This window comes from Thalassophryne amazonica, chromosome 2 (assembly GCF_902500255.1).
Source record: "Thalassophryne amazonica chromosome 2, fThaAma1.1, whole genome shotgun sequence".
Classification (NCBI taxonomy): domain Eukaryota; kingdom Metazoa; phylum Chordata; class Actinopteri; order Batrachoidiformes; family Batrachoididae; genus Thalassophryne; species Thalassophryne amazonica.
The window spans coordinates 86863798-86888865 of record NC_047104.1 but is presented as its reverse complement, the minus strand read 5'-3'; the positions used below and the strand labels follow the sequence as shown (position 1 = coordinate 86888865).

At 40.6% G+C, this 25068-nt stretch overlaps 1 protein-coding gene across 2 annotated transcripts in view; it reads right to left on the bottom strand.

Annotated features, from left to right (window-relative positions):
* The window catches only part of hipk3b (homeodomain interacting protein kinase 3b), a 161318-nt gene extending 143012 nt beyond the window's left edge, over window positions 1–18306 (bottom strand). For both annotated transcript variants that reach the window (XM_034188818.1, XM_034188828.1), the window contains exon 1: window positions 17924–18306. In XM_034188818.1, the coding sequence (XP_034044709.1) occupies window positions 17924–17996 (73 nt within the window). In that variant the 5' untranslated portion in view covers window positions 17997–18306. The remainder of the gene's footprint in view (window positions 1–17923) is intronic.
* Window positions 18307–25068: the final 6762 nt, after the last annotated feature.

Genomic DNA, 25068 nt, shown 5'->3' with positions numbered 1-25068 from the left:
AACTTTGTTTTTGTGCAAATATTTGGTCATTTTGAAATGGATGCCTGCAACACATTTCAAAAAAGTTGGGAATGGGGCAACAAAAGACTGGGAAAGTTGATGAATGCTCAAAGAACACCTAACTGGAAACACGTGAGTGTCATGATTGGTAGGGCAGTCACAATTATTACAAAATTCGCCAATCGCGATTATTTTTCATATTCGCGATTACCGTGAATTACTTATTTTATCCACAAAGTTGCATAAAATGACTCGGAATCTGACGTCATCGTGCAGCAGCAGCCACACGCAGCATCACTCACTCTGTTTCCTCTCGTCTTGGTCGGATGGTTAGCGAGGCTCGGATAATAACACGGAGCGGGAGGGTGTTCTGGTTCCAAAGCCACACAACAGAGTCAACTCGCTACAGACTGCGAGGGAGGGAGCGAGATTCCTGAACAGAGGCATGAGATGTTACGTTCTGCTGTGAACCATCAGTACATGTGAGACAGCGAGCGCGGAGCAGAGAGAGGATTTTAACCTGAGTAAACATGTTAAAAAAGAAAAAAAAAAAAAAAAAAACCTTGGAGCTGCCTTTACTCTCTGTACTTTCTCTACACGTGTGGTTCTGGTGGCACCGACCTGTTCACACCATGTGTGCGTCATATACTGAATTTATGAGATCACGAGATGAAATAAACGGTCAAGTATCCTTAAAACCTCCTTAAAAATAGGAATATATAAATGAACTGAGCAAAAATTACACACACACGGGTTTAAAAAAAAACCCTGCTGTGGAGAAGCTATGCAGAGGCACAGATCACAAAAAGCTGAACTTTACCAGCTGTTTATTTTCCAAAGGTATGTATTTGTTCAATCTTGAGCTTAATGTAGTGTTCAAGCACAAAACGTGACTGATGAGATAAAAAAAAGTTTGACTTCATCACACTAAAATGAAATGTAGTCAGAATAAAAATACAAGCTGCTGATTTCTGTTTTTCAAAGTTATTAAGCTGCAGCTATATGTTTTAATTATTTCAAAGTGAGTTGCCTCTTATTGTATTCTGATTTATTTATACAAAAAAATAAATAAATAAAAAATACATATGGGGAATCAAATCAGCCTGCATTGTTCTGTTAAGTTTATATCAGTTTTCCTGAACAGGTCCAGGTGTTTTTCCTTCTTTATAAGTGTTTGGTGTTTGTGTTTGCTCCACAAAGTTTTAAAACACAATAAAATGTTCACACTTTTCTCAGTTCTGTAATTTCAGAAATTCAACAGAAACAACAACAAAACATAAAAAGTTGGGACTATATGTAAAATGAAGATAAAAATAAAAATGTTGCACTATTCCCAGTTTCTCCACTCACAAAAGCCAAACGTTCTTCCAGAGTTGTGTAATCATACAACCCTGGCAATAATTATGGAATCACCGGCCTCGGAGGATGTTCCTTTAAGAAACACTGTAAGAAATCAGGAAAAATAATTGTGGCAGTCAGTAACGGTTACTTTTTTAGACCAAGCAGAGGGGAAAAAAAAAATATGGACTCACTCAATTCTGAGGAATAAATTATGGAATCACCCTGCAAATTTACATCCCAAAACTAACACCTGCATCAAATCAGATCTGCTCATTAGTCTGCATCTAAAAAGGAGTGATCACACCTTGGAGAGCTGTTGCACCAAGTGGACTGACATGAATCATGGCTCCAACACGAAAGATGTCAATTGAAACAAAGGAGAGGATTATCAAACTCTTAAAAGAGAGTAAATCATCACGCAATGTTGCAAAAGATGTTGGTTGTTCACAGTCAGCTGTGTCTAAACTCTGGACCAAATACAAACAACATGGGAAGGTTGTTAAAGGCAAACATACTGGTAGACCATGGAAGACATCAAAGCGTCAAGACAAAAAACTTAAAGCAATATGTCTCAAAAATCGAAAATGCACAACAAAAACAAATGAGGAATGAATGGGAGGAAACTAGAGTCAACGTCTGTGACCGAACTGTAAGAAACCGCCTAAAAGAAATGGGATTTACATACAGAAAAGCTAAACGAAAGGCATCATTAACACCTAAACAGAAAAACACAAGGTTACAATGGGCTAAGGAAAAGCAATCGTGGACTGGATGACTGGATGAAAGTCATGTTCAGTGATGAATCTTGAATCTGCATTGGGCAAGGTGATGATGCTGGAACTTTTGTTTGGTGCCGTTCCAATGAGATTTATAAAGATGACTGCCTGAAGAGAACATGTAAATTTCCACAGTCATTGATGATATGGGGCTGCATGTCAGGTAAAGGCACTGGGGAGATGGTTGTCATTACATCATCAATAAATGCACAAGTTTACGTTGATATTTTGGACACTTTTCTTATCCCATCAATTGAAAGGATGTTTGGGGATGATGAAATCATTTTTCAAGATGATAATGCATCTTGCCATAGAGCAAAAACTGTGAAAACATTCCTTGCAAAAAAGACACATAGGGTCAATGTCATGGCCTGCAAATAGTCCAGATCTTAATTCAATTGAAAATCTTTGGTGGAAGTTGAAGAAAATGGTCCATGACAAGGCTCCAACCTGCAAAGCTGATCTGGCAACAGCAATCAGAGGAAGTTGGAGCCAGATTAATGGAGTACTGTTTGTCACTCATTAAGTCCATGCCTTAGAGACTGCAAGCTGTTATAAAAGCCAGAGGTGGTGCAACAAAATACTAGTGATGTGTTGGAGCGTTCTTTTGTTTTTCATGATTCCATAATTTTTTCCTCAGAATTGAGTGATTTCATATTTTTTTTTCCCTCTGCTTGGTCTAAAAAAGTAACCGTTACTGACTGCCACAATTTTTTTTCCAGATTTCTTATAGTGTTTCTTAAAGCCAGAAAGTTGCCATTTGAAATGACTTTAGTTTTGTGTCATGTCTGTGATCTGCTTTTTTCTACAAAATTAAACAACTGAATGAACATCCTCCGAGGCCGGTGATTCCATAATTTTTGCCAGGGGTTGTACTATGACAGTAGAATATAAAGAAGGGGAAAACAGAAAAAATAGACAATATAATCAATCGCAATTATTTGCCTGACAATTAATTGTCTCCAGAAATTCTTAATCGTGACAGCCCTAATGATTGGGTATAAAAGGAGTATCCCCAAAAGTCTCGGCCATTCACAAGTAAAGATGGGGTGAGGATCATCACTTTCTGAACAACTGCATGAAAGAAATAGTCCAATAGTTTATGAACAATGTTTCTCAATGTTCAACTGCAAGGAATGAGGGACTCCAGCATCTACAGTCCATAATATAATCAGAAGATTCAGAGAATCTGGAGAACTTTCTACACGTAAGTGGCAAGACTGAAAACCAACATTGAATGCCCGTGACATTTGATCCCTCAGGCTGCACTGCATTAAAACCCAACATCATTGTGTCAAGAATCTTACCATGTGAGCTCAGGAACACTTCATAAAACCACTGTCAGGTAACACAGTTCGTAGCTACATGTACAAGTTTAAGTTAAAACTCTACCATGCAAAGCAAAAGCCATAAATGCCAGAAACGGCACTGCCTTCTTTGGGCCCGAGCTTGCTTGAAATGGATAGATTTAAAGTGGAAAAGTGTGATGTGGTCTGATGAGTCCATGTTTCAAATTGTTTTTGGAAATCATGGATGTTGTGTCCTCTGGACAAAAGAGGAAAAAGACCATCCAGACTGTTATGAAGGCAAAGTTTAAAAGCCAGCATCTGTGATGGTATGGGGGTGTGTTTGTGCCCATGACATGGGCAACTTACACATCTGTGATGGCACCATCAATGCTGAAAGGTACATCCAGGTTTTGGAGCAACACATGCTGCCATCCAAGCAACATCTTTTTCAAGGACATCCCTGCTTATTTCAGCAAGGCATATATATATATGATATATGAAATGTGGTACTTCCAGGGCAATTACAGCTGGTCCATCCTGTTTTTCTTCAATAAATCATAATGCAAAAATACCTAAATTTACTGTACACACAGGTCACCTTGCACCTTGTCACCTTTAGTGGATAAAAAATACATGTTAAAACTTCTAGAAGTACCCAATACCCCTACTGGTTGATCGAAAGAGTTGACAAAAATAACTTTTCATTTGATTTTTGGAATTTGATACTGTAGTCCTTTTATTTTGGGCATATTTTTTTTTCCGTCCCAGTGTCCATCCATAACACTACATGTTGCTCCTCACTGTGGGAAGATAAAAAAAATGTTGACAAAAGTGTGATGAAGACCTACCCACAAGCATACTCTATAATGACATCCATGAAAAAAATTCAAGTGGCCAAATTCCCACAACCAATGAACCATTTCTGTCCCACAAAATGTCCATCCGTCACACATGTGACGGACAAACATGTTGTGGGACATTTTTCCTTTGGTACTGTATGGAAAAGGTATCATTTGTATGTATAATTTTTGCAGAGTTACAGTGTTTACAACAGATATCTTGTGCATTTTTCACAAATTACATTTACTTTTGCTTGACGACAGATCTCTTAAGGCTCATTGATTTTGTTCTTTTTATGATATTGGAGATAATTTTTCTTCATTCATTGCCAATTTACATACAGTAGGGTGAAAGTGACATTTTTTACTCAAATCAGAATTTATGAAGTTTCAGAGATGGAAATCATCACTTTGGTCCCACAGTGGCCATTCGTCGCATGTACAGTCGGGAGCTCAATCTAATATTATTAGTCACTATATAACAGCTAAGTGGATCCCTCTCATTAGATTGGTGCTTTGTATGTTACATGACATGGATTAATTCATCCCATTTGTGTTGCATTGCATTTAGAGTGCAGCTTGGTTCTATTTAGAGTGCAAATTTGATTGCATACGTTCGGTACCACTGCACTCTGCATGTGCATAAATGTGATCGCGCGATCACGAGTACATGTGCGCCCACACAAAACAAATCCACTGTGCTGTCTGTTAGCAGAAAGAGAATGCTGCACTGAGGACGTACACAGTTGACCTAGCCAGCTGCGTGTGTGCACGCATGTGGGGGACAACAACGCGATGATTTGATTGAGCTAAGTAATGCTGCTGCCACACACACACACACACACAAGATCCACTCTGCTGTAAACTGTCTGGATGCATGAAGAGCTGTTCAGATGAAACGCTGATGTGATTTTTGGCTGGACTGAAGAACTACACAAAGTCTTTTTTTTTTTTTTTTTTTTTTAAATGGAAGTCCGAAGTCAGTGCACTGTTGTGTGGGCCACTGAAGAGGAGGTACTGCTGGCCCACCACCACCAGAGGGCACCCTGCCTGGAGTGTGGGCTCCAGGCACCAGAGGGCGCTGCCGCCTCACAGGAGCAGCCGGGGTGACAGCTGACACTCATCACCTGTGACAGCTATCACCACTCATCTGATCTGCATCGGTATATCAGCAAGACGTCATCTCCACCTCTTTGCCGAGATATCGTTCTACCTGAAAGGTAATATCCTCAGCCTGACTGCTGGATAGAAAGCCCTTTTTGTGATTTTTGTGAGTGATAACAGACTTTTTCTCCAACGAGAGGTGGAGGTAGCTTCCCTGCCGTGCAGATTGCTGGGTGCAGACGCACCCACGTTTAATTGTGTTTTTGTTCCTCGCCAGCAGTACCAGGTCCGACACGCGGAGGCAGTGGCCACCTGGGAGTTCGGGACTTGGCGGCTCCAGTATTCCCGGGGTCTGGTGGCGGAGGAAATCGTGTGGTTCCGGTTCTGCTTTGGACAGGCGTCTCCTATCTTCGAGCCTGCCCACACGACACCTTGTAATTTGACCTCTGATCTATTGTGTAATCTGTTGTGTTTGTTGTGCACGTTCGCAACAGTAAAGTGTTGTTATTTGACCTATTCCATTGTCCGTTCATTTGCGCCCCCTGTTGTGGGTCCGTGTACTTACACTTTCCCAACATGCACAGCATCACTGGACTACATGTTACAGTGGAACACCAAAATGTAAGTCCCTTTTCTGTTGTTTAGAAATTAATAAAAATATCAAATGACAAGGATCTATTTTAGCCATTATATAAAACAAATAATGAATGTTTTTAGATTCTTTCAATGGACCAAATATTTAATTTGGTCAAAGCTGGAACATACCATTCAACTTCGCCTCGTTGAATGGTATGTTCCAGCTTTGACCAAATTAAATATTCGTACCATTGAACTCATAAACATTTATTATTTGTATATTATAAGTAACCTATCTCTTAAAGATGAAACTGGTCAAGTACTGATTACATGTTTATACTTCATTGAATTTATGGCCCCTCAGATTAATTACCTGCAATATATCACTTTAGAATGAAGCAGCAATGCAAGTGCAGAAGCACCAAATGCAGTTCAATGAGTGCATGCTAAGTGCAATCAGTGTCATAGGGTGCAAGTTGTAAACATGTTTATTTTGATCGGTGGCTTCAGAATCCTCATTTGGACTGGAAATCTTGAACTGTACAGATAGAGCCCTACTCTATAAAGCTTTCTGAAGGTGAGTCACCATGAGTTTCCTGATTTTCCGTCAATTCACATTCTTTCAAAAGCTGTTTGTCAAATTCGACTTTTGATAAGTAAAAATTGCATGTGCCAATTATTCTAGGGGGGGCTGAGGTTGGTTTTAGGATGATTCTTTTTTATGCACATCCTGCTATGATTTCCTTTTAAATTCACACCCCACTCTGATAAATCAAGATGGCGACTACATGCATGGTGGCCATATTGATTTTATTTTCTGCCTTATAAATCTTAAAATTGCCTGGTCCTTTTGTTTTCATTTTCTCAGGGTACTAAAAGTATGTTAGGGTGGTAAGGATGTTTCATATAGATTTGTGGCATGCTACAATAATCAAGATGCCCCCATGGCAGCCATCTTGATTTTGGTTTCCACAAAATAACTCGTTAATATCTTGTCAATTTGTTTTCATTTCAAGGTATGTTTGGGTGCTTAAAGGGACACTTTACTCAATGTTAACCCATAAAATAAGAGATTATATACTGAAATAGTGACATCTATTGACATAGACACAACAGAAAGCGTTTGACACAATTAACCATGGAATACTATTAACTAAACTGCAGAAATATGGAATCAGAGGTCTGGCATACAAATGGATAGCTAGTTATTTACAAGGCAGATTTCAGTATGTTCAATTCAATAATACAAATTCTGAACTCAGGGAAGTCACATGTGGGGTGCCGCAGGGCTCAGTGCTGGGTCCTTTGTTGTTTATAATCTATATAAATGATATAAGTTGGGTGTCGAGTTCACTGAGATGTGTCTTTTTTGCGGATGATACAACTGTGTTCTGTAGCGGTGAAAATCTTGAACAGCTTCTGGACATAGTGGAGAAAGAACTGGAAAAATTTAAGGTTTGGTTTGACGCTAATAAGTTGTCACTCAACCTTGGGAAAACTAAATGTATTATATTTGGAAATAAACAGGCACCCAAATGTAAAAATTTAACTATAAACAATAAGGAAATTGAGTTAGTAACAGAGAATAAATTTTTAGGTGTTATAATTGATAATAAACTTAGCTGGAAACCACATATAAATTATGTGAAATCAAAATTGTCAAAAACTATAGCCATTTTGTATAAAGCCAAAGACCTACTGCCGCAAGAAGGGTTACTTACTTTATATCATTCTCTGATGGTACCATATATGACATATTGTGTTGAGTCATGGGGAAACACAAATCAAATACCAATCCAATATTCCTTTTGCAAAAACGAGCCATACGAATCATCTGCAATAAACATTATCGTGAACCAACTCATTCTCTATTTGTGTCTTTAAATTTATTAAAATTCATAGATTTGGTCGATTAGATTACAATTCAAACTTTGTTTCGAGCGAAAAACCAAGCCTTACCGAGACATGTCCAGAGTCTGTTCCGATTGAGGGAATCCAGATATAGTTTAAGAGGTTGTGCAATTTTTATGAAACCACCAGTAAGAACAAATGTAAAGGGTTTTTGTGTGTCTGTGGTTGGGGTGAGGAAATGGAACAAATGTTCAACAGAGGTTAGAATGAGTGGTACCTTAGTAAGATTTAAGAAACTACTCAAAAAGAACATCATGTCTAAGTATCATAAAGAAGCAAATATAATTTGATTTATAGGGAATGTTCAATTTATAAGTGGGACTTATTGTATATTTGAATGTGTGGGTATGTATATGCGTATGTAGATATATAGATATGGGTAGGTGTATATGTATATAAGTGACTGTGTATATGTATGTATATATACGTATATATTTATGTTTGTAAAGTACGTACGTATGTATATAGGTATATATGGCACAGCCCAAGCAGAGGGTCACCCCCAAGAGCCTGGTCTGCTTGAGGTTTCTTCCTTATAGGGAGTTTTTCCTCACCACAGTTGCCTAGTGCTTGCTCTGGGGGTTGGTAAGGTTAGTCCTTACTGGCGTAAAGTGCCTTGATTCGACTTTCTTGTGATCTGGTACTATATAAATATAATTATAAGTGAATAGTATATTGATGTGTATGTCTGTGTGTCGACATGTAGTAGTGAATTTGTATTTATGTAAATATGACTGATTAGAATTGTTGGACTTGTACTAGCAGGGGTGGGCGCTAATAAGCTTTGCTTCAGCCCACACCCTTTCGGACTCACTAGTTTTGTCTGTGTTTGTGGAATTGTTCATTTTTTTCTATTTGAATATTTTGTGTGCCGAATAAAAAAAAACTTTGTCACTTGTCACTTCTTAAATAAAAACAAGATTTGCAATAGATTAGCTTCATTTTTATGATTTTTAAAAAACTGACCAGCCTTCCATGTGCTACATGTATGAAGTCACAAGTGCTGATTTTGCACAGCCTGGCGTACATACATTTATAGATACTGCAGTAAAACACCTGACAATCTTACACTTAAATTATAATGTGACATCAGAAAGTAGCAAATTATATTTCTTGCTCTTATTTATGAATATTAGTCTAATCATTAGCCTATTTTTGAGTTTTACTGATATCTCTATACATGTGTTTACATTCAACAGTGTGTTAAGAGCACTTGTGATGTCATAGCACAGGCAACTGGAGGAAACTTCATTTGAAAAATTCTCAAAAATAAATAAATAAATAAATAAATTCCAATAATTATCAGAAACTGTATTTCAAGGTTGATATGATCATTATCTTTATCTTTTAGAAATTGTTTTTTAGTACGAGTGGAGTGTCCCTTTAATACGGCCTTTTCACATGCATGTAAATCCTTAAAGTTTGTTGGCAATTTACCCTTAAAGGAGACCTGCATTGAAATAAATGTGGTCAGATTTCAGAAAAGAAATAGCTGATATGTATTTATAAGACCCTTGTGAATGCAGTAAAGTAAATCTGTAAGCCCAAATTTGTAATTCAGCAGAGAAATATTCGTTTAAAAATGACAAATTTGCAGCTAACATTTAGCCCTCTGTGAAAACAGTTTGTACATCTGGATCATTTCCATGACGTCGGTGACAAGACGACGCGTTCCCGCCTTCAGTCCGATCCCGCATTTAAATTGATTTTATCTCTTAGTAATGTTACTGTTATACACATCCTGGTTTCAACATCCAAAAGTAAGCTGCAATGAATGTGAGATACAGCTCTGCTTGCTCAGATCTGGGGATCAGATCAGTGGCGGCATCGACAGCAGGCGACATTATTCCCCGACGCCTCGCTCTCACTGTCCCCGATACGCTTACTGAGTGCATGCGCTCGTTAAATTCCGCCGCGGCACTCACACCCCGTGTCTGCTGTGCAGCCAACACCACCTCTCTGTCTACTAAATGGAGTTGCAGCCAACTTGGCACAAGTCCAGAGACTATGCTCGCAGTTTTAATGCAGTGCGCGCGGTGACACCTGTTGCTCGCAAGGACAGACTCTTGCTGCAAAATCCGCAGCGCCGCACATCTCGGTAATCAGAGCCGCAGAGCTCCGTGGCCGCTGAGAGAGGTTTATATATTTTTAATGACTTGAATTCTTTGCGGGTCTCGCCTCAGTAGCCCGCGACGGTACACCGGAGGTGAAGACAGTAGATTTTCAATGTGACACCACTCAATCAAACGGGCGTATGAAAAAGTCCACAAAAATAATTTTCAAGCACAAATAAAAGAAATGTGCACTCATCAAGCATACCGCAAGACAATATGAAGTTTTAAAAAGTAGATCCTTCCGTATAAGACAAAAAGGTGCAGATGCAAACTGACGTAAATCCACAAATAACTCGTAGTACCATATCACCCCAATAGAGCGCTTCGCTCTCAGACTGCAGGCTTACTTGTAGTTCCTAGGGTTTGTAAGAGTAGAATGGGAGGCAGAGCCTTCAGCTTTCAGGCTCCTCTCCTGTGGAACCAGCTCCCAATTCAGATCAGGGAGACAGACACACTCTCTACTTTTAAGATTAGGCTTAAAACTTTCCTTTTGCTAAAGCTTATAGTTAGGGCTGGATCACGTGACCCTGAACCATCCCTTAGTTATGCTGCTATAGACGTAGACTGCTGGGGGGTTCCCATGATGCACTGTTTCTTTCTCTTTTTGCTCTGTATGCACCACTCTGCATTTAATCATTAGTGATCGATCTCTGCTCCCCTCCACAGCATGTCTTTTTCCTGGTTCTCTCCCTCAGCCCCAACCAGTCCCAGCAGAAGACTGCCCCTCCCTGAGCCTGGTTCTGCTGGAGGTTTCTTCCTGTTAAAAGGGAGTTTTTCCTTCCCACTGTAGCCAAGTGCTTGCTCACAGGGGGTCGTTTTGACCGTTGGGGTTTTACATAATTATTGTATGGCCTTGCCTTACAATATAAAGCGCCTTGGGGCAACTGTTTGTTGTGATTTGGCGCTATATAAAAAAATTGATTGATTGATTGATTGAAATTACAGTTGGCGTGCGCAATGCATGCTGGGAGAGGGTCTTGTCCCTGACGTCTCGGCAGCGTCCATGATGAGAGGGACAATTTGCGGAGGGCTAAATGTTAGCTGTAAATTTGTCATTTTCAAATGAAGATTTCTCCGTTGAATGACAGATCTGGGCTTGCAGATTTACTTTACTACATTCAGAAGGATCTTATGTGTAAATATAAGTCAGTTTTTGGTCCAAAGAACTGACTGCATTTATTTCAATGCAGGTCTACTTTAATAAAGTTATTACTGTAAAATATGTGGTCTATAATTTCAGTGATCATTTTTGATGGTATGTATGTCCCACAGTGTCTGTCCGTCACATGCACATTGTCCCACAGTGTCTGTCCATCACAGATATTCACATTCTCTACATAAAACTATACCCCTTCCAGCAAAACCTCTTGCATGAGGCTTGGGCACTACATAAGGCGTGTTTCAAACAGTTATTTTTTTTCTTCTGGTTTTGTTTTTACAGCAAGTGAAATAATGGACCTGTTTAAAAAAATAATAATAATAAATCAAACTTAACACATTGTTTCCCACACTGCTGCATGGTGCAACAACTGGCATCAATGAAACTGTGCAGGAAGTTAGCATAGTTCCATACCTACTTGGAAATGTGTCATTTGATCATCTGTGAATAGACACTTTTGTGGGGCAGGGATCATTATTTTGGCAAAATATTCCAGTTTTTGGGCATTTTCATGAAAAAGAGCGACCAGGATTTTATTCAGAGAATAAAGATTGTTTAAAAAAAAAAAAAAAAAAAAAAAAAAAATCTCAAGACCCTAGTGGTCCTTACTTAAAAACAAATACATGTTCCACTTGTTTTGAAGAATTTTTTTTCCACTGTTGCTGTTACATTTTGATGCCCAGCTTGGTGAACACACTCATCTATCAACTGTTTCAGAAGACCAGAACAGGTTGGTTTAACATAAAAAAGGTAAATACTGCTCACAGACATATCCTCTTTGGGGTTTTAGCGGGGAAAAACTTAAGACAAAGCAAAATGAAACAAAAAACCAACAAAGCAGCAGGTCAGATCAATGCTTCATTGCTTCAAGCTTCAAAGAAGAGCCGCGCTGCAGAAACGGTTGATTCCAGACCCTGCAGGGGTTCTGTAATCAATGTGACATGATCATTTTCCCGACAGACACCCCCAAAAACAACAGCTGCTCTGAATGACCGATAAGGGAATCGTTAAGCAAAAAGGCTATTGATGTCGGTGGATCAAATCATTTCTTAACGATACCCGAAAAGAACCAGTTCTCGATACCCAACCATACGTCTCATCAGACACATTTCCAAATTATTCACAAACATAGTGAAATCAGACCATAAACTAAATCTAATGCAGGTCAGAAAAACAAAAATAAACCAGAAAAGTTTGCCATGTAAATACCTGGATTTCCAGGAATTCCTGGAAAACTCCTATCACTGCTTGTTGTATGGTGAACCATCCTAACAGATCATCGAAATCAGTGGTGTCCAAACTATTCCAGAAAGGGCCGACAGGGTGCAGATTTTCCTTACAGCCACTGACTTCAGGCTTGTGTGTCATACATCACACTGACAAAGTGAGGAACCTTGGGGCAATTTTTGATCCTACATTGTCCTTTGACCTCCACATTAGAAATATTACAAGGACTGCTTTCTTCCACCTGCGAAATATAGCAAAGATTCATCCCATCCTGTCTATGGCTGATGCTGAGACCCTAATCCATGCGTTTATCTCTTCTAGATTGGACTACTGCAATGTTCTGTTTTCTGGTTTACCGCAGTCTAGCATTAGGGCTCTCCAATTGGTTCAAAATGCTGCAGCCAGACTTTTGACACGAAGCAGAAAGTTCGACCACATTACACCCATTTTGGCATCCCTTCACTGGCTTCCTGTTCCAGTGAGATCAGATTTTAAGGTTCTGCTACTAGTCTATAAAATTGTTCACGGACTGGCACCTCCCTACCAAGCTGACCTAATTAAACCTTACGTCCCGGCCCGGCTTTGCATTCTCAGGGTGCAGGACTACTTTGTGTCCCTCGGGTGAATAAGAAGTCTGCAGGTCATGGAGCTTTCTCTTATCATGCCCCTGCTCTGTAGAATGATCTCCCTGCGTCAATTAAACAGTCAGATTCTGTGGAGACTTTCAAGTCCAGACTTAAGACTCACTTATTTTCCCTTTCATATGGCTAGCATACTGGTATAATTTTGTTTTACGCTTTCTACTCTTTTAATTAATTTTATTAGGAAACGGAGCGTGCTGCGGCCTCAACTTTACCTAAAGTCTGGGTCTTTTAGTGAAGTGTGGGGCTAGTGGCCGGCGATCACCTTAGTATTTCTTCTGTTTTCTTGTTGTTTAATGCTGGCAAATTATACAGTATTTCTTGTCTTTCTGATGCCTGATTCTGCTTTTTCTCTCTGTTTAAGGTGCAGCTCCATCCAGAGATGGGTGTGGTATTTGTGCTGGAGACCCTCCTGTCCTGTGTACCAACAGCATTTCCTGTATATTCGTTTTGTGAATTGTTCTGTAATTTGTGTCTGTAGCATGGCCCAAGCAGAGGGTCACACCTTTGAGTCTGGTCTGCTTGAGGTTTCTTCCTCAGAGGAAGTTTTTCCTTACCACTGTTACTCTGGGGGTTGGTAAGGTTATGTGATGCGACTTGAAGCAACCCTGTTGTGATTTGGCACTATATAAATGAAATTAAATTGAAAATTGAAATTGAAAAACTTCAGCAGCGGATTTCACTGATTAACATCACTTTGAGCAGGTGAGATGAGTTCATCTGTGAAATCACCTGCTGGAGTCAGTGGCTGCAAAGAAAACCTTCATCCTCTCGACCCTTTCTGGAACAGTTTGGACACCACTGATCTAAGGCGTCTTAATCAATCAACAACTTTATTAATCCCACAAGGGGCAATTTCATTTGAGCAGTCCGTTTAAGAAAAAATAAAATAACAATATATAACAACAATAAAACTAATAAAAAACAAATAAAACAGACTTAAGAAGTTAAAATGAATAGCAAGAGTAAATAAATAAATAATAACATTGCAGACCTACGGAGCATTTAAAAATCGAATTGCCGAAGGACTTTAAAAACCTGTTGGTTCTACACACCGGGGATGCATAACGGCGTCCCAAAAGCAGCAGAGAAAACTCTCCTAAAAGAACATGACCTGACATGGACAAGATGATTTCAGCCTTCCGGAGGATCTGTTGATTACAAAGAGTGTAAGTCTGTTTGTTTCATTCCGATAATCTTTGAACAAATTTTAACAATGTTGTTCAGGCTGTTTCTGTCTTTCACTGAGAGGCTGTTAAACCAGCAGATAAATGAAAAACACAAAAGACTCTCAATAAAAGACTGATAAAGATGACAAAGGAATGCAGGCCTGACAGAAAAAGAATTCAGTTTACAGAGAAGATAAATTCTCTGCTGTCCTCACTTCACAATGGCGTCTGTGTTCACATCAAACTTCAGCTTGTCATCAAAAACAGTCCCCAAATACTTATATGATGTGACAAGTTCCACTTTTTCATTGTGTATGATACTCTCCTTGGCCACATCCCTGTTACATCTGAAGTCAATGATCATTTCTTTAGTTTTGGACACATTTAAATCCAAAAAGTTATCACTCCAACAAATGAAATATGATAAAACAGATCTGTGGTCTGATTCTGAACCATGGAGAAGAGACAACAGTACAGTATCATCAGAAAATTTAACCAAATGACTGTTGTCTTGAGAACTCCTACAGCTGTCTGTATACATGATAAAAAGGAGGGGCGAAAGAACGCACCCTTGTGGTGAGCCTGTGGACAACACAACAGAGTCCAAGAAGCAGCCATTGATGCTGCGTTTACACATAACGACGACAAGTCATGAATGCCACAAAGTACACATTCTTGGCCGCTGATCACGAATGTGATTATTTGGGGCAAAGGTGTCAGGTGTCCTCAGGAACTTCTGCAACCTGTTACCACACTTTACGATTAATGGCACGTGTTGCTGCAGAATTATCAGGAACCATTACACACGGTCAAGAATAGTGTTCTGTGTTGTTGCGCGCTATTGCGCGTAACAGCGCATCGTTAAGTTCTGTCACATTGTGAACGAGGTGAATTGTCTCCACACACACACACCCATATTCATCCAACCGAATTCAGATCGCTCCAGTTTTTCAGAAGAACTTTGTGACTGTATGCGTATTTGGGCTCTGTGCCATGGAGTGGCGCAGAGAGGAGGAAGAGGACAGAGCCAGATGTGTGGCTTCATGCGGCTCTCATCTCACACATTTTCCCAAACATCAGGCACATGCAACAGGTGGAACACCTGCAGGAGCGCGCTGAAGAGCACTGAAATTAGACTTTTAGCTGACGTGGTGTCAGCAATCAAACTGAAAGTGGTGCAGCAGAGTTTAATTGTGCGCACGCTTCTTCCTCCGCCAGACTGGAGGAGGTGCAGAGATGTCTGGCTGCACGTGAGTCTCCTCTCGCTCCTCTGGTTGCTCAGACTCGTTCTCCTGCTCATCGGTTATAACAGCAGGTGGAACACCTGCAGGAGCATCCTGAGGAGCTTCAGCAGAAACTGTGGAATGGCACTTGGAGCCGAGTTTAATTGTGCGCACGTGACAGAAAACTGATTCGCCGTGAAATGTGACGCCACGTTACAAGTCGTGTCAAAACTTGACAGTTTCTGTGTCACTTCGTAATAACGCGTGACAGTTTGGGCTCCAAGAACCATCACAGGAACCACTACGAACGTTGTCACATTCTATTAAGGATCACTACTCGTCAAGACGGATCAACACGCTCAGATGCGACCTCCACGACGTGAGACGAAATGAGGGTGGTGTGTGACATTCGTGGAAGATTTTTTGACAGCCAAAAACATGCTCCATGAATATCAAGAATATCACGCACCAACACGCACTGTTAAGAAACCTATTCAGATGCGTTAAGTCACATTAAGAATGTCAGGAATGTGTCACGAATGACAGAAAAATGACATTCGTAATGCATCTTGGTTATGTGTAAACACACCTTTACAAAGGCCCTCTGCTCTCGGTCAGATAAAAAATTAAAAATCCATAAAACAAGCTGGTGAGGCAGGTGGAAATCATCACGCAGCCTTTGTACTAAAAGACACAACTGCATCGTATTGAATGCAGATGAGAAGTCTGCAAACAAGAGTCAAGTCAGGCATGTGCCTGTGGCTTCTCCAGATATTTATACAGGGAGTCTTAGATGACCTCTTAGGATGTTTCACCACAAAACAAGCCAAATTATCCCAACTGAGACTAGCCTATTAGCTGGTGGTTCGGACTCAAACACAGATGAGTATTCAGGCTTCTTGTGTCATACACTGAGCCACCCACGCACCACCCCTTTATGCATTAATGAGTTCCTCATGAATCAGCGCAGGAGGGGCTCTCAACATGGCGACGCCCAGACATGGGCTATATCTCGGCTGTTCCGGTATCGCAAACCAAACGGTCACCCCTAAAAATTGTTCCGCCCTGCCTTCACTGCGCATGCGTCATTTTGGACCACAGCAGCACGTCTGAGACCCATCAGATAACAAGGTAAAACCTCTTAACATCATTCTGAAGTCAGTTTTAAGCAGAAAAGAGCCAATAATCGGTGAGTCGTTACTGACGCTCTGAAATGACGTAGGCGCAGCTGTAGCTGTGGCACTCTGATCAGTCCACCGTCTTTTATTATGAAATAATGCTGAATTTCTACGGAATGATTGTTGTACAAAAGCTTCATGTGCCTGTCGTGTGCAGTTTTAAGCAGAAACAAGGTCATAATCAATGAATTGCTGGTGACACTCAGAAATGACACTACTGAGCTACAAAATGATGCACCGATTTTTAGGGGGGACCATTCAGTTGGCGACATTGGGTCTCTACAGATAACCTATGGGTGACATCATGCAGCCTTTGTCCAGTGTATATATACACAGTCTATGAGTCACACCTACGGTCAAATAGTCACAAATTCCCCTACCCTATATGCCTTTGGAAACATTTGTAGGAAGTGTTTTGGAGGAACCCAGAGCACCGAGAGGAAATCCACACGAACTACACAAGAAAGTACCAGTATGGGACATTCTCGCTGTGAGACAACAGTGCTCACCTTGCAGACACCTCCTTGAAAATAGGCAGATTTGTTCATTGTTCTTCAAATAACAGTGTGGCACAAGTGCTATGGTGATGCTTTTTGGCACCTACTGTAATCTGACCCAAGTCACAGCTGTAATATCTTAAAAGTTGATTTGAAACCCTGTATTATTTTAATAGTTTGTTTGTCCACTTGTACAGTGTTTAACATGTAATGATTTTAATATCTGAAACATTATAAGTCATAACTATATGAATAGTCGTGTGAGGACTCCACTGAAAATAAATATATGGCTGTTCATGCAGGACTGCACCTTTGTATAAAGATATATATTATTATTATTATTATTATTATGGCAGTGCCTCTCGTGTATGGTGAAATGCGGAGATGATTCACTTACAGTTTGTTGCTTTATTCGTGTGTATTCCAGATGTTCATTAAAGAGGTCTCTCTACTGCCAGCGGCTTTTGACTGATCGTACCTAATTTACAGATTTCATACAAGGCCAAATAAAGCCTGTTGGACCTCGCCCATGCAGTCAGGCCACGTTTGGATCCACAACTCTTTTGCTGTGCCAATCTGTCAATCTGCTACAAAATATTCGAGTGTCTCCTTATTACACAATGGTAATAAGAAAAATATCCGCTAGAATCCATATCCTGAAAATCCAACCACTTATTCCCAGTGCCAAAACATGTCCTCAACAAGTTCCATAAAAAAATACATTTATAACAGTTATAGAGCCACGTACGGAGATAAATAACGGCCAGAAGCTCCCTTTGCTAAGTTTGTAGCCAAGTTACAGCTATACGTTAAGTCACAGCTAAACCGTAGCTTAAAATACAGAGTGAAATAAATTAACGGCCGTCGGGCCCCACTTACCTTCACATAGAGTAAGTATTAGTATCATCCAGGGCTTCTGTGAACATGTTATGGACTTATAAAGCCATAGCATGCACAGTTCGCCTGCACTGCTGCTGCCATCTTGTCCTAGACGACAAGAAGGGAGCGCTCGCGCTCGGTAACGCCACCATCTCCCGCATTTTAGCTAAACATTAAATAACTCCCGCGCGTCAGCGTTCACACACATCACTCTGAGCCCGGCCTGTAGCTACACAGCTCAATGTCGTCTTCTTCCTCTTTGGGCATAGTAGCCCATATACCAAAAGCGTCCGTTAGCCCGTCGGAACGAACGATTAGGCGACGCTGCCAGCAGCTACTAACATGTCCTTTTTTCTGCTGCAAGCAAATGTTTGCGAACTGACGGCATAGGCCAGACAAAAGCAAAGGATCACCGAGCGCAGCACCGTGCACGATGAATAGAATGAACATTGCATTCATAGGAACTATATAATTACAGTGTATTGTGAAGAAAGTGTATCCAAGTATGACTAATGCTACTTATTATAAAAATACAATAATAAAATGGGTAAACTAGAGCCATCACTGGAACTATATAATTGAGAAATAATTTGAGTTGCATCCCCCTCAACCCGACCTCCAGCCAGCCCACCATATATACAGTTTTACAATTTCTGTGCGCCACTGACTAAAAGTGTGACAAAATATGGGAAAGGTCTTGTTTATTCGAGATCTCTTCTGCAAAGGAGACCTGGACAATTATGAAGTTTCCAATTCACCTAACCTGCATGTCTTTGGATGTGGGAGGAAACCGGAGCACCTGGAGGAAACCTGCACAAACGCCACAGGTGTGAATCAAACCCATGAACTTCTTGCTGTGAGGCAACAGTGTTAACCACTAATCCACCTTGCTGCCCATACATACATACATATATATATATATATATATATATATATATATATATATATATATATATATATATATATATATATATATATATATATATATATATATATATATATATATATATATATACGAGGTCTATTAGAAAAGTATCCAACCTTATTATTTTTTTCAAAAACCATATGGATTTGAATCACGTGTGATTGCGTCAGACAAGCTTGAACCCTCGTGCGCATGCGTGAGTTTTTCCACGCCTGTCAGTTGCGTCATTCGCCTGTGAGCAGGCTTTGAGTGAGGAGTGGTCCACCCCCTCAGTGGATTTTCATTGTCAGGAAATGGCAGAATGATTTGGGCTTTTTTTCCATCAGAATTTTTTCAGAAACTTTTAGAGACTGGCAGCTGGAAACCATTCGAAAAATGTATCTGGCTTTCGGTGAAAATTTTTATGGGCTTCACAGAGAATAAGGAGTGTTACTACAGCTTTAAGGACCCTCGGTGCGCCGCGCTCCGTGCCGCCATCGAGAGCCACAAACCACCAGATCATTTCTAAACGGATGGCTCTGTGGAGCCGGACCGTCGTGTGCACTTTCTCTGGTTATCACAAGAGCTTTGACATCAACCATTTTCCGGCAGATTTCACTTTTAACAAGAGATTTTGCCATGGAAAGCCGAGCAGAGGCTTCGTGCGTCACGACCGATTTGCTGATGGAGCGAGACAAAGGAACACCTCCGTTTTGGTCTCACAGGACGGCTTTGAGATGGCGTTCAGACAGCTGTCAGTGGTTTTTCCATCGAGTGATTATCCGAGAAATTGTGGATGTGCCTGGACATGCCAGAACATGTCCTGTGAGGCTTCATCATGGTGTTGCTGTGCGCCATGCGGCACCGCCGCGACGCGCGAAGCCTCCGCTCCTCTTTCCATGACAAAAACTCCTGTAACAGTGGAATGTGCCGTTCATTTCCAAACTGGACGCTGTGTTTTATCCGGGACGTTGTCTGACTAGCACAGGAATTGTGAAAAGATGTGGACATCAGCACTTTTTCGGCACATTGAGACAGAAGTGTGGAGGAATTCCGCGCATCGCGGCGATGCCGCATGGCGCACAGCAATGCCGTGATGAAGCCTCACGGGACATGTTCTGGCATGTCCAGGCACATCCACAATTTCTTGGATAATCACTCGATGGAAAAACCACTGACAGCTGTCTGAACGCCATCTCAAAGCCATCCTGTGAGACCAAAACGGAGGTGTTCCTTTGTCTCGCTCCATCAGCAAATCGGTCAAGATGTACAAAGCGTCCGCTCGGCTTTCCATGACAAAATCTCTTGTTAAAAGTGAAATCTGCCGGAAAATGGTTGATGTCCAGCTCTTGTGATAATCAGATAAAGTGCACATGACGGTCTCGGATCCACAGAGCTATCCGTTTAGAAATGATCCGGTGGTTTGTGGCTCTCGATGGCGGCACAGAGCGCGGTGCGCCGAGCGTCCTTAAAGCCGTCCTTAAAGCTGTAGTAACAGTCCTTATTCTCTGTGAAGCCCGTAAAATTTTCACCAAAAGCCAGATAAATTTTTTGAATGGTTTCCAGCTGCCAGTCTCTAACAGTTTCTGAAAAAATTCTGATGGAAAAAAAGCCCAAATCATTCCGCCATTTCCTGACAATGAAAATCCACAGAGGGGGCTGGACCACTCCTCACTCAAGGCCTGCTCACAGGCGAATGACGCAACCGACAGGCGTGGAAAAACTCACGCATGCGCATGAGGGTTCAAGCTTGTCTGATGCAATCACACGTGATTCAAATCCATATGGTTTTTGAAAAAATAATAAGGTCGGATACTTTTCTAATAGACCTCGTATATATCCCTGGCTCACTGACAAAGTCCTGTCAGGAGAGATACTTGCAGACAGTCACCACTCACCATCCCCACTAATAGCATTACAGAAACCAATGAGCTCATATATACCACCGCCACAGTACTACTTGACACACTTGGGTATAAGATCAAGAATACCCTGAAAGGGAGAGCCCTCCATGGAGAAGAAGACTGAAGGCCCAAATCCGGAAATCCTGTAAGGATGTTTGCCAACTAACAGGCGGCCTAAGGTAGCTGAAGACAGTGACGTACCTTATCATGGGATGTATCATTGACAGATAGAGGAAGAGGGTGACATCACCAGTGGCCAGACCTACCCATGGCTACAAAAGGCCGGCGTAAAGGACAGCACAGAGGGTCTGATCATGGCAGCAAGAGAACAAGCCCTAAACAACAGATCCATAGAGGCAGGAGTATACCACAGTCGACAGGACCCAAGTTGCAGTCTGTGAAAATGCGCCCCAGAGACAATCCAGCACATAGTAACAGGATGCAAGATGCAAGCTAAACTGGGACAGTGTACACTGAGAGGTACAACTAAGTGTTGGGAATCATGTACAGGAACATCTGTGCCGCACATGGATTAGAAGTCCCCAAGTCTCAATGGGAGATGCCGCCAAAGGTGGTTAAGGACGACAGGGCTAATGTCCCATGGGACTTCAAATTCCAGATAGACAAGATGCCAATCAGACATAGTGGTGGTTGACAAGGGAAAGAAAACTGCAGTTGTGATCGATGCGGCAATCTCAGCTGACAGCCACATCAGAAAGAAGGAGCGCGAGAAAATCAAGAAGTAGCAAGGGCTGAAGGAGCAACTGGAGCAGATGTGGAAGGTAAAGTCCAAAGTGATCCCAGTGGTAATAGGAGCAGTTCTGACTCTGAAATTGGAAGAGTGGGTCCAGCAGATTCCAGGCACAACATCAGAGGTCAGTCAGTCCCTTTGGCCGCTCCCTTGTTTGCACTCGGGGTTGCCACAGCAGATCTAAGGTGGACCTGCATGTTGATTCTGGCACAATTTTTACGCCAAATGCCCTTCCTGACGCAACTTCACATTACATGGAGAAATGTGGCAGGGGTAGGGTTTGAACCAAGAACTTTCCGCACTAAAACTAAGTGCACTTGGCCACCATCCCTGCCCAGGCACAACATCAGAGGTGTCTGACCAGAAGAGTGTAACAACTAAGATGCCATGCTGAACCCTCAACCCCCAGGGCCCTGACAGAGGACTCAAGCTTGAGGAACACACATACCACCCTCCCCCGGGGTGGGAGGTGTGTTTTTATATATATATATACATACATATATATATATATATATATATATATATATATATATATATATATATACGTATACACATACATACAGTGGGGAAAATAAGTATTTGACCCCCTGTCAGTTTTGCAGGTTTTCCCACCTACAAAGAATGGAGAGGTCTGCAATTTTTATCGTAGGTACGCTTCAACTGTGAGAGACAGAATCTAAAAAGAAATCCAGAAAATCACACTGTATGATTTTTAAATAATTAATTTGCATTTTATTGCATAAAATGGGTATTTGACCCCCTACCAACCACCAAGAATTCTGGCTCACACAGACCTGTTAATTTTTCTTTAAGAAGCCCTCTTATTCTGCACTCTTTACCTGTATTAATTGCACCTGTTTGAACTTGTTACCTGTATAAAAGACACCTGTTCACACACTCAATCAATCACACTCCAACTTGTCCACCACAGCCAAGACCAAAGAGCTGTCTAAGGACACCAGGGACAAAACTGTAGACCTGCACAAGGCTGGGATGGACTACAAGACAACAGGCAAGCAGCTTGGTAAAAGACAACAACTGTTATGATTATTTATTAGAAAGTGGAAGAAACACAAGATGACTGTCAATCTCCCTCAGTCTGGGATTCCATGCAAGATCTCATTTTGTGGAGTAAGGATGATTCTGAGAAAGCTCAGAACTACACAGGAGGACCTGGTCAATGACCTGAAGAGAGCTGGGACCACAGTCACAAAGATTACATTAGTAACACATGATGCTGTTATGATTTAAAATCCTGCAGGGCAGCAAGGTCCCCCTGCTCATCTCAAATTCAATAGAAAATCTTTGGAGGGAGCTGAAACTCCAAACCTGAAAGATTTGGAGATCTGTATGGAGGAGTGGACCAAAATCCCTGTTGCAGTTTGTGAAAACTTGGTCAAGAACTACAGGAAACGTCTGACCTCTGTAATGGCAGACAAATGTTTCTGTACCAATTGTTAAGCTATGTTTTTCTAGGGGGTCAAATACTTATTTTATGCAATAAAATGCAAATTAATTATTTAAAAATCATACAATGTGATTTTCTGGATTTTTTTTTTTAGATTGTGTCTCTCACAGTTGAAGTGTACCTATGATAAAAATGACAGACCTCTCCATTCTTTGTAGGTGGGAAAACCTGCAAAACTGACAGGGGTTCAAATACTTATTTTTCCCACTATCTATCTATCTATCTATCTATATATATATATATATATATATATATATATATATATATATATATATATATATATATATATATATCTATATCTATATATCTATATCTATATATATATATATATATATATATATATATATATATATATATATATATATATATATATATATATATATATATATATTCTTCCTTAAAAGAATGTGAACAGCTGAGTGTTTTATTTTTTATGTTTCCTTGCAGAAGCTGGAGCACTTAAATACCATCCAGACAGTCAGGAGGCACCCAGCTGACAAAGAAAGCTGCTCTTAAGCCCTCATGTCTGAAAACACCAGCTGTAATCTAATCCATGTCGGCCCCAGTTTTACACCATACACCTGTCTCTGCTCCAATTACGCACAACAGACATCCGGGTCTGCTCACCTGGACAGCAGGTGTGAGACAGTCTGAGGTTTCTTTGCTGGTGCTCGCCCGCACGCCCCAAGTCTGGGTACAGTATGTGTAAACACATATGAGCAGAGAGGTCAGTGTGCCTGTTGTTACCTGATATGTGGGTCAGGCTGTCTCGACATTGTGTCCTTCCTCTATTCTGTCAATAAGACAGAATAGCCTGCAGCCACAGTACAAAACATTTTTCAAATTATCCTAAAGCTTCTTCTTTTGTATTTCACTTTGAAATGTTTTGGAATGCCAAAATGTAATAATAATCATAACAATAATAATGTCCCCACAGACAACATGCTAGTCTGTGGGGATCCACAGGCCCTAGATTGGATAGTGGTTCTAAAATAGGTAGCTGAAATTTTTAAAGGTGGTAATAAATTAAGCAAAGCTTCTGTAATGAGTTGGAATGGTGTGTGAGTCCAGAATGTTTTTAGACTTCAACAAGTTTAAGAAGAACCCATTTATTTCCTGTTAATTGTGCAATTTTTATGTTAATTTACTATCTTAATGTATTTATAATTTTTTAAGTTCTTATTATCATATACACACTATCATCATCATCATTATTATTTTATTTTATTATTACTTCTATTTTGTCATTTGATTTTTAAATGGTCTACAATGGAAATAAATGTTTTCACTTTCTTGTGTCATCCATGTGTTTTTAATGTACAACCCCAATTCCAATGAAGTTGGGATGTTGTGAAAAATGTAAATAAAACAGAATACAATGATTTGCAAATCCTCTTCAACCTATGTTCAATTGATTACACCACAAAGACAACATATTTAATGTTCAGTTGTTCAACAGTCCGGGGTCTCTACTGTCGTATTTTGCACTTCACAATGTGCCACACATTTTCAGTGGGTGACAGGTCTGGACTGCAGGCAGGTCAGTCTAGTACCTGCACTCTTTTACTACAAAGCCACGCTGGTGTATTCAAAACCTGGATGTACCTTTCAGCATTGATGGTGCCATCACAGATGTGTAAGTTGCACATGCCATGGGCACTAACACAGCCTCATACCATCACAGATGCTGGCTTTTGAACTTTGCACTGAAAGAAATTAAAATTATGAAATTAAATGAATGAATGAAATCTAAAAATGTAATTTAGAACTGAATAAATGGAGAAGACTCCTGGGAGCTATAACTATTATATAAATTGTTTTTAACATATGACTTGAACTGTACCTTGCACCTGAGAGTCTGAATATGAGTAGGCAGTCTGTTCTGTTACACAGAGGCAGGGGTTGTGGTCAAGTGGTTAAGTGCGCTTCTTTTCAGTGCAGAAAGGTCCTGGTTAAAAAAAAAGACACCCCTGCCCATTCTCTATGTAATACGACACTGTGTCAAGAAGGGCATACCACGTAAAACTTGTTCCATATCAGTGTGCAGATCCACCTCAGATCTGCTGTGGCGACCCTGAGTGAAAAAAAACAAAGGAACAGCTGAAGGGACTTACTTTA